General features: G+C 29.7%; 1 protein-coding gene and 1 long non-coding RNA gene across 4 annotated transcripts in view; one reads left to right on the top strand and one right to left on the bottom strand.

Moving 5' to 3' along the window:
* LOC107359653 (muscle calcium channel subunit alpha-1-like) overlaps positions 1 to 11617 on the top strand; it is a 44902-nt gene that overhangs the window by 23340 nt on the left and 9945 nt on the right. For all 3 annotated transcript variants that reach the window (XM_015926179.3, XM_025160343.2, XM_015926180.3), the window contains exons 14-19: positions 48 to 107; positions 181 to 287; positions 354 to 441; positions 8580 to 8687; positions 9491 to 9543; positions 9618 to 9764. In XM_015926179.3, coding sequence (XP_015781665.2) covers positions 48 to 107; positions 181 to 287; positions 354 to 441; positions 8580 to 8687; positions 9491 to 9543; positions 9618 to 9764 — 563 coding nt within the window. The remainder of the gene's footprint in view (positions 1 to 47; positions 108 to 180; positions 288 to 353; positions 442 to 8579; positions 8688 to 9490; positions 9544 to 9617; positions 9765 to 11617) is intronic.
* On the bottom strand, positions 4463 to 6502 carry LOC107359659 (uncharacterized). Its single transcript, XR_001568129.3, has 3 exons — positions 5980 to 6502; positions 4734 to 5909; positions 4463 to 4627 (listed from the first exon to the last, which is right to left on the bottom strand). It is a non-coding gene; the product is annotated as an uncharacterized LOC107359659 (long non-coding RNA).

Consider the following 11617-nt stretch of genomic DNA (forward strand, 5'->3'; position numbering starts at 1 on the left):
CCAGAAAATGGACAAAAACATTCAATTTTGTATCTTTTCAAAACCAGATTTTGGAGACTTTTGATGCCATTTTTACAATTGTCTTCACATTGGAAATCCTTTTAAAGGTAAATGAACCCAATTTTGATTCAACCTAAATTTTAAAATTGTAATTTCACCAACAATTGTTACAATCAACAGACGACCGTTTACGGAGTTGCCCTGCATAAAGGATCCTTTTGTAGGGAACCTTTCAATATATTGGATGTTCTGGTTGTGGCTTGTTCCTTGTTATCATTTTTACCAGAGTAAGTCACTTTAACTCGACTAATTTGTTCAACAATCAGTCAACAATTTAACACTTTAATTTGCAGGAGTGACGAGTTAAGTGCCGTTAAAATTTTAAGAGTATTAAGGGTTTTAAGACCACTTCGAGCCATCAACAGAGCCAAAGGTTTAAAGGTAAGCCATTTAGTCTTGTAGTTGCATCCATTGATTTGGTCTTTAGTAATTAGCTGTTGTTGGTTAATTAGGTTGATATTTTGTTTAAATTGTTGAATATCATTAATGGTCCATGAAAAAGTGAAGGTCTTGTCTCTTTATTCCGGAACTTTTTGTTCTGTTGGTTTCATTTTCAATGGGAAACATTTCAATTGTTGATCTCTCATTGTGATCATCTTTATTTGTTTGCTGCAATTAACTTTTGTCCATTGATTTATGTTACTCCAGTGATTCATAGTGATTAAAATGATGCCTTCCTTTACACTGTTAATTAATCATCTTCTGTAACAGTAAATTCACTATTTAACTCTCATTGTGATCAACATCATCATTATCATCAGTTTCCTTTCCTTTTCCTTGTCTTTCAATCTCGCCGCTTTCTTTCCATTGATCATCATTATTCGCATTATTTTCATCATCACCAGAAGTCTTAATCATTTATCATTCAATTTGATTTAGTCCATTGAGCTTTCCTTGCCGATATTTTCAATCAATTATATTCTTGTACATTAAAAAAAGCCAAAAAGCCAATCAAATTCAACTCATGCCTCAGTCGACAATTTAAATTGTAATGATAATACAACTTGCACTTTATTTTTATCCATTTTCTCATCATTTTTTACTGTATATTCAGCTTGATTGAGGTAAAAGATAGAATGATGAAAACCATTTAATCAAATTTAAATTTAATTTACATTCATTTCAATGATTAACTGTTTAACTAATCAAATTAAAATGTTCCCTGAAAAAGGTTGGGTAAGAAAATTTTGAGTTATCAAAGATACCATTTGATATAAGACAGATATTTAAACTCATAAATTGATTTATTCATTAAAAATATTCATTATAAGCCAATCTTTTCAATTTACATTAAAAAATCTCTGGTTTTGAGACAAAGTTACAATCAATTGTAATATTTAACCCAAAAATCGTTGCCTCTGAACTTAATTTTAAAAATGATTTTACAAATGTTTGAACCTATTTTAAAGTGGCATTAATGATTGATTATTATGGCCATAAAGGTGCAGTTGTTCAATTTAAATCAATATTGTTATTGAAGGCAAGTGGTTAAGGTGTGAAGGAAGTGCGAACAGATTGAAGTGAATTTAATTTTGCAGTTAATATTCTGGGTTGCAAGTCTGAAATGTCTGGTGAAGGTGCAAGTGAAATAAAGTTAAACTAAGTGACAAGAAAGCTAAATAAATAGAAACTAAGGTTCACATTTTGATCAATTGTGATTACTGAATAGACCAATATATATATTATTGAATGAATGATCTAAATACCGATAGATAACATTAACCTGTAAAGTTTTGTACTTTCCAAGGGTTACACCAACAAAAAAAACTAAACCAGACCAGTAAGAACAAGTGAGGAGGAGAAAAGGCTAAGAACCAAAAAATATTATATTAGGACCCTTTAACATGTTAAAGCTTTTAACCATCTTACTAAGAATATAATGGATCCATTGGATTTTATCATTTTTTTTCGTCCAGTTTTCAGTCCCATGAAGAGAGAAAGTTGAGAAAGTCAGGAAAATTGGTTATTTCATTGAAGACCAAAAATGTACCCAAAATAATATGTGTCTTTATGTAGGAAGGTACAACTGGTTAAGGGTATTCATCTTGAACCATCATCATCTTGATCATCTTTCACCATCGCAAGCTTTTCATCATCTTACATTATCATTTACTGTTTCTCCTTTCATTGATCTTCTGTTTGTACATCTATATGTACATTTTTTGTATGTATATTTCAATAGGTTACTTTAATCATCTCCATTCCTGAAGTTATCATCCATAATCTTGAAGCAGACTTGAAGCAGGGAAGAAGTTGAAGTAAAATGATGAGCTCAAGAAATATTAAACTTTGTTCAACTTTTTTCATCATTTCCTAAAATCAATGATGAGAAGTATTCCTTTAGATTATTATTCACTCATTGCTTGGTTAAGATGAATACACGGACGGAGCTTTGGAAGGTTCAATGAATGTCTTTCCACACCAGCTTTTGGGAAGTTTACAGAAAATGATGAAAACAAAATTTAACTCCAAACTGAATCCAATTTATCTTTTCCTTTTAGTTTGCTCTTTTTTTAAGGTTGAAACAATGAGAGATGTGAAATATTCTGACAATTTAAATATACACAAACTTGAAGACAGACTCTCATGTTACTCAGGCTGAATATTGCTTTGTATTGAATAAATGGTTTTATCAACAAAATGACGGGCCCAGTGTGATATTTATCTTCAATGGAGCATGATTTGAATTGCCAAATAGTATCAGTTTCAAGACCTTTTCCTGTGTTTAGACTTGTGTGTGTGTGTGTGTGTGTGTGTGTGTGTGTGTGTTGGATGGTTGTTTCTTGAATCTTTCAATTCCAGGTAAAAATCATGGAAAAGGTGGAGAAGCAATTCCTTTTTTTCCTTGTAAAAAGTTGAATTGTTGCCTGTGAAAAGTAAATGAACAAAAAAAAGTAGAAACCAAAAATGAATATAAACTGAGAAACAAAAAAAACCATGAATAGATGAAAAGTTCAATTTACCTTATTTTTTTGGTTTTGCTTCAAGTATTCAACTTAAATCATCATTCAAATTACCAACACACATATACATAATGACAATAAAAGTGTTCACTGTTGATTGTTTAATCAAAATTCATTTCAACGAGCGAAAAAAATCTTACAAAATTCAATCTAATCAGCAACATTTTCTCATAGCAAAACTAATCAAAAGCTAATCATATTATTATGCTTAAAATGTGAAGCTCACCTCGTAACCATTATTCAACATTTTAATCAATTAACTGGGTAAAGGCGAAAATGATTAACAATTGAATGGCTTAATTTTTGATGATTTTGTCAACTTTTTTTTCCTGGTTTTTTTTGAACATAAAAATCATTAATTCTTGACTTTCTTTTTGCCGTGAGTTTTATTCATTGTTGCTACTCAACCATTATCATGATGATGATAGTTAGAATGATAAAATATACAATAGCAATGATGAATTGTTCATAATTTTTGCATATTATTTTCATGATGAGAGTGAATGTTGAAATGGAAAACCATTTTATACTCATTCTCCCACAAAAATTATCATTACAATGAGATGGAAGCAAATTATTTTCATAAAAATCAGTGACAAGAGCTTCTTTTATCATCGTTTTTGCTTTCCTTTACATTAACCCATTATTATGATTAACTAAATCATTGTAAATAATATTGGTTAAGCTTACGATTAAAATAAGAGTAAAGTAAAAACGATTAATAACAGTTGATGTCGTTATTACGGTAAATTCAATGATTGTACTGAGTTTTAAATTGTATCTATTGATTGGGAAGGAAACATTGAAATTTTAAGTCTCTCTGTTGGAAAGGTTTACGAGTGACAATTAAACTCAAAAAGGTAATCATATTAAGGTAATTGGTTTCATTGTTGCTGTTGATTCACTGGCATGATAAATATTATATTTACTTTCATCGTTATTCGTGATTTTCATATTTATAATATTTATTCAGTTTGGTTCAACTGACTGCAGTTGACTCGGGTCAATTATTTTAATTAAAAAATATACCAAGGTAAATTTGCATAATTATTTAACCCACTCTTTGCACTTCCAGTATGTAACCCGTTGAATGGCAGTAATTGGAAACAATGAAACTCAATGGTTGTACATCTGTTCATTTGATGGTTCAGTTGTTGAGTCAGTTAGCAGGTTCTAGTAAGATGCCACCATGATTCTTAATCAAGCAATTTACACATGAAACAATGATCCATATGATAAAAGAAACAAATCTGAGGAAGAATAGAAAAAATAAACATTAGACTTTTTGCATGAAAGAGCTGAAGTTTCAGGTAAATAGTGGGAATTAAAATAAATAAACAAATATTTAGTGAATTAAATGTCGTTTGTGATGCACTGAATATTTGTTAATATATACAATTGAGCTTTTATTGTCAATTGTCAACAATTTGGGTTCACTTGAAGTTGACACTTTTTCAAGTTTCCTTTAAGCTCAACTTGATCACAACGTTGATGTCTTTAAGAGTAAGCAACTTATCGTAATAATATTGAGCCTTGTTTTATCTCTGGATATTGGATTTTGTGATTCTCCTGGTTGATGGACAATCGAAGAGAAATATATCAATCTATTGAGAAGAAATAAGAAAAAAATGAGTAAAATATAAAGATGAAGCAGCTTTCCAGCTTAGAGTGATCCTTTTCAGATGACTCTGTGTAAGAATCAAAACTTACCGTAGTGTCCAGGGTAAAATTAATATGTAACAATTTTTTCTTTGATTACTTGAAAGATCATCAAAAAAACCAAGGGACATTAACTGGTGATATAGCAAATTAACGAGATTACACTTCAACTTTGCAGTGTATGGTGTTTGCCAATGATCAATCAAATTATCGAAGGATTTTATGAGAATGGAAAATTTTCGCCTCATAATTGAATTTTAAATGGGTCATTCTGGTTGGTCAACATGGTTCAAAATGTATTAATAATTTAGATGGTCAAAAGTTTAATGGTCATGGACCATAGTCATTGACTAACTTGACTTTTTTCCCTCTCTTCACTCCAGGTTACCGTTTTCATTATGGTTTCTTAGTTGTTTGTTTATCATTTTGTGATTTTATTTCATTCATTTTGATTTCTCATGGAAGACCTTTTTCATCAACATCAACATAATATTAATAATGGTGATCAATAATTCATTGAATAGACATCGATAACACTTTTGATTACCATGATTATTATTACTACTATTATTTGACAGTGTAACATTGGTTTTAGAATAAAATCGATATTACTTTGTCATTAATATCGATAACGAAATAATAATATGTGTATTCTTTGATGATACACTTACATATTATCATTTCCTGAGTGATGATAATAATAGTTTTGAAATAATCATAATAATCAGTCATTGTCAAAGTCACAATTACTTGTCAAAATCTGTTATTTGTCTTATCAACACGAGAATCAACATTAGGCTGTATAATTTTTGTGTCTTTTCCAAATCAAATCTATTCATTTTCAAAGATAAGGTAATGAAAACAAAACAGTTAACAATGACTACAGTCTCTCATTTTAATGACGAGTCAACTGAAAGGGAAGAAATCGACAGAAAAGAAGTATAATTGTTGGAGGACACAAAAAATGTTGAGTTGAAAGTTGAAGTTGAAGCTGCAGAAGATTTTGGCTATTCACTAAGCACTGATCCAGAAACAACAAACTGTATGAAGAGGAATGAACTGAACAGAGAGGATATAGAAGATGGATAGTTGCAACATTTGTTAAAGTCAAAAGATTGCCCAATTGTGACCAGAATATGACCACTTGAATGAAACACAAGAAATTCTTTTAATTGGGTTTCAAATAGATATCCCAGAACGGTGCTTTGACAGGTTAGAAAGAAGAAACTTGAAAAAAGAAGAAAGGAGAGAAATTAAAAAACTGAGTATTTGATGAATAATACAATATGTAACTTACAATTGGGGTTCAAAGCGCTTGACAATCAAAATAAGTCAAGATATAACTTCTTCGATATCCACTTGCCATGTTGTTGTAACTCGATTATTTCCAGAAATCATTTCTACCTTCTTCACTTTAGTTTACCATTCATATGTTTATCAATTTTCCAGAAGGTTCACTGAATGAATTTATGTTCGGGATTATTGAACACTTGAAACAAGTCCACCATAAGTACAGAGTATCAATGGTATTTACCAGCTTTGAACACAGGAAAGAATGAAAAATTAACTAATTGAGAAAACCGCTGAGTGTACAATGAAAATCTGATGGAAATTAAGTTTCACAGTAACTGAAAGTAAGAAATGAAAAATGATGGATCAACAAAAGTAGCAAAATAATGGTTAAATAGAGATTTTCCAATCTATTATCTTTTGAAGTAATCGATTGTCTGTTAAACATAAGAGTTCAACAGATTGATTAACTTTATAATATGAGAAGGTTAAGTTTAAGCAAAGATAAAGAAGTGAAAAATGGCGCCGATCAAAAGACAAATGGATGTAAAAGGATGACTTAAAGGTTTAAGTTAAGGTTTAAGTCAAGGTTCAAGTTCAACAAAAAAGATAAGAAAAGACAGAGAAAAATGATTGCCTTTCTTTTTGTCCACTTTTTATGCAAGTTTAGTCTTCAAGTAAAATCTTTATTATTGAACAGATTCAAGATATTGAATAAATCTATTAATTAACATGGAAATATTCAAGCTCATACATCCTATTATAATATGCTATTTAAGCTCTTCCAATTGATCAACTTGAGGATAATTCACTTGGTTATCCTGTTATTATTAATACCTTTATCCATTATACAATAATGTGTCCACTTAACCTTTTATTTCAGCTTTTGGTTTACCTTCAATTGATCAGTCGTTTATACATTTGCAATTCTGTGAAACAGCCATTAATTCCCTGTGATTTATCGCCATTCAAAAGTTCTCTATATTTTTGCTTTATTTTGATAACCATTTAATTAATTAGTTACCAGGCAACCCGATATGCCAAATGATTCAAAATGTGGTGTGACATTAGCAACAGCAAAATTCAACGTTTTTTGGACAAGTGTTTAATAACTTGCTAATATTTGGTGTAACAATTAGTGATTTTTTGATTTTTTCACCATCAATTATCCAATTCAGTGTACAGTGCGTCTCCCACCCTTGTTTCCAAAGGTTCACATTGAACATCATATTATTCATCCAGGAACTGGGAGAAAAAACATGATAAACTGTTTTTATTTCATCAGTGAATGGCTTTTTTTAGTTTTATTTTTCTAACCTTTTCCGCTTCTAGATAAAAATATATCGATTAATTGATTTAGTTGGTAATAAAACGAAAGGAGAAAAGGAAGACGAACAAAAAAAAGTAAAAAAATATATAAATTCTGATGAAATAGGATAATGTTTTTTATCGATAATCAATTTCCCAAAACGTAAAAAGTCATACGTTTAATTAATAACCAATTGACCGATTAATTGTTGTTTACCTACCCAGCTAAACACCATTCAACTATGTAAATATATTTGTTCATTTCATGGCAAAATGATTGAAATGAGCTTAAATCTAACAACAAGCCAATTGAAAAAACCTAGCTCAAGATATAATGCAAAAAGCTGAGGATTTCAATAGACATTCATAGACATAAACTGTTTATCCTGACCACCAGACATTGGACAATTTGAATTGCTGGATATATTAGAAATGTTTGAATTGATTATATTTCTTAACCCTGTAGCTGACATGATGAAAATGCTATTCTGTTCACTTCCTAGAAATGAAAAAAAAGTGAAAAGTGGTTATCCATCATCTCTACCTTGATCGTTTGATCAAAAGAGGATCAACTGTGGTCAATAAGGTGATGTTGTTAAAGTAAACGGTGAATATACTTCATCTGGTTCATACTTCAATTTCAATTCCTCAATCATCATCATTATCATCTCAACTCATCATCTTGTTCAGTTCTTAAGTGAATCGATTTTGGGTTTTGTGTGTTATTGATTTATCTAAATGGTATAACCGAAAGGTAACAGCAACAAAAACGTTTTCATTTATTTTCCTTACTTCACTCGTATTGATTATAATTTAATAGATTCATTTCTTAATTAGTAAGGTTTATTAGATTCCTATTTTATATCAAAATGCTATCTTATTAATCCATTAGAATGATCATTTGGGTTAAATTGTGAGGCCCAAAATTGGACTTCTCAATGATCACTGGTTTACCAAGCAAAATGATATCAAGGCCCAGTTGCGCTTTAACCAGTTAATTGTATTAAACCTTTTCCTCCTGATTTACTGATTGCTTTTGTTTCTTTCATTATTAAATGATGAGATCATTGTTGATTAATGATTTGCCTAAAATAATGTATCAAAACAATAATTTATATCCAACTCTGTTTTGGGTTTAATTCAATTTCTTCTCCTTCCAACATGTAATTTACCAAATCAATGGTTGATCTTGTCTTTTGTATTTTAACTTTGATTCAATCACAAAAGCAAATTCACTTTGTTTCAATTGAAGCACAATTTAATCAAATGTTTTTAAATGTTTCTCATTTTTCCTCTTAGCATGTCGTTCAATGTGTAATTGTGGCAATCAAGACTATTGGAAACATCATGTTGGTTACCTTTTTACTCAACTTTATGTTTGCAGTTATTGGAGTTCAATTGTTCAAGGTAAGGTTTTTAGATTTTATTTTCATCGAGTCAACAATCAATGTTAACAGAATTAAATTGTCAAATTAAATTTCTTTTTGCTACAAAAATCTCAATTTCTCCTTTCCAATGATTGAGTTGGTAAATTGGTAGACAAATCACGTCAAATAGAGTCTGTAGAATTTACAATTTACTGTTAACATTTTTATTATTTAATTTCATTATTATTATCATTATCATTTGTTAATAATATGATAAGAGCTCAAGGGATGAGAGAGCCTTAAAACCCATTGAAAGTTACACTTAGAGCAATAATAGGAAACTTAATAGAGAAGTGATAATACAATGTGTATTAAAACGAGTCATAACTGAGTAACATTTTGTTTTGTATGAATTTTTGATAGTCAGGAATGATAATCATGTCTGAAGATGACAATAAAACTGATGATTACTTGACAAAATGTTACCAGCGAAAAATGTTATCAAATGTTGTTTAATAATATCATCAATGTTATCGTGATATTCATTAAAAATTTATACTTTCTTCTCGACATGAAAACTGACTGCTTATCCCAATTAGTTTGACACAATGAAACCTGAAATACATACAATAGTTGAATTATAATCATTAAATGAAAGTGTTAATGTTGATACATTTGGAAGGTCCATTTAACTTTGAAAGTGTTGAACATTAAAATAAAGTAATTGTCTTGTAAATCATTCCAACAATCAATAAGAGTTAATTTTTTGTTTCAATTGAGTTAACAATGAGAAACAATTTATTGCAACCATTTAATTGAAATTTTCATTGTTCATTTTCACAGGGGAAATTTTATTCATGTACAGATGAATCAAAGGAGACTCCAGAAGATTGTCAGTAAGTTTAATTGTTGCCATTTACAGTTGCTACAATTTACCAATAATAATGTTTACTTTCCCTTCATTTTTCAGAGGATTTTTCATCGACTATGAAAGTGGTGATGTTAATCGTCCAATAATTAGAGAGCGAACCTGGGACAACAATGTATTTAATTTTGACGATGTCGCCAAAGCCATGTTGACCCTGTTCACTGTATCGACATTTGAAGGTTGGCCGACGTAAGTTGATTAAAGACTAAAGATTGAAAAGATGGTTCAAGTCATTGAAAACTAATTATTGTCCAAGGCGTTCAGAAGTGTGATCAGTTGACTGTGTTCAAAGGGAAAATCAAAGATCACGATTTGTCTGACCATTTAACTTGTGATATTGTGCTTTATTATCACAATCAATTGCAGTTTTTCATTATAACCTTTGGACAATTTGATTTGTCTGTTTAGGTTGAGATGAAAAGGAGGAGAAATTTGTTGTGACGTTCATTTGGATCCTTTTCATTTCACTCCTTTCGATTGTGGCTAACATCATTTTGATTCCTCTATTGAACCCTATTTACACCGTATATTAATCTACTGACTGGTGAAAGGAGGAAAGTTAACTCAATTAGTTGAGATAAATTGCAATGATTCAATTATTACAGAAGCTTGTCTTTACTCATCTAATTAATTAATCAGTGAATAGATTTGGCGAGAGATGAATCTTTCTTCTAATAGCATTTTATATGCTTTACAGGTTTCACATGAAAATCAAAATGGTTTAACCAAACAATTACCCAAAATAAATAGCTTTTTTCGGTTCATCATTACAATTGTGAATATTATCCAATTCCCATTGAATTAGTCATAATTAATATACACAATTAATGGTTTCATTTAATTTAACCAGTGAGCTTCATTTAGTCACATAACCAGTGTGAGTTGTATTGAATGAAAGACTAGTAAACAATTGCTTTTCATGTAACCAGGTTTTCATGGCAAATCATATTGACATGATATTCATCGTATTCATGCCAATAATGGTTATATGAGAAGTAAATTATTGAATAGTCAGTTGGATGATTGATCTAACTGTTGAATACAATTGTTACAAAGGTTAACAATTCATATAAAAATGGAAATGAATTCATGGTTCAAATGTGTTCAAATCAATTTCATCTTTAACTTGTTAACCTGTAACTATCGATATCTAATGGTTTATCTTCAGCTATTAGCATTATTTAAATTTCCAGTCAACAATTGCTATTCATATTCAAATTGATATGACCAAAGCTGTTTCAACCAGAGTTGGATATAGAGCAATCTAAATTAACCATTTCAACAGTTTATTTTAGTTAAGAACTGCAAATGTATTCTTAATCAATAACAGAATCTGTGAAATGTTGAAATGGACAGAAATAATTTCGATAATGTTTCTTTTATTGTTGAAAATGTTCCACTTTTTGTGTCACTTTTCGTTAAAATGAAAGAAAAAAATTGTCGAATCTTTTCATCTTTTCATTTATTTCTATTTTTAGGTCAAATTGTTGAGAAAATTGGTGAAAACATTGATTTTTACTGAACTGTTATTATTGGGTTCATTACAAGTTATCCTTTTTTGAACACCAAACCTTTGAAACATTGAGATTCTGAAAACATTCAATGATGCACATGAGGAGATTTAACTGTAATCCTAATCAAGTCTACCTTAATTTATTCCTACTCATAGTTATTATGATGATAATAAGTTAAATTAAATGGATCAAATTGACTGTAATAATAAACTTGATACCAATTTGGGTACATTTAATGGGAATATGTTTTAAGTTTAGTACAGTTTCAAGTTTACTGTGATGAATGAAAATGAATGAAAGTAAAATGGATGCTAAAATTGTTACTCAAATTAACCACAGAAATGTAAATAATCAGCTTCTCCGGGGAATCTCGAGATTTTGTGACATGCATAATCATTAATTAATTCAATTTCAACATTGCTAATCACAATAATGAGAAACAATTTAAATAGTTAGTCAACTGTATTATTATAAGCATCAATGTAAACAGAGAAAAAGCTAACCATTGAATGAATTAAATGAATTGAA

Source organism: Tetranychus urticae, chromosome 3 (assembly GCF_039701765.1).
Source record: "Tetranychus urticae isolate SD_2017Ah chromosome 3, NJAU_TeUrti_SD_1.0, whole genome shotgun sequence".
Classification (NCBI taxonomy): Eukaryota; Metazoa; Arthropoda; class Arachnida; order Trombidiformes; family Tetranychidae; genus Tetranychus; species Tetranychus urticae.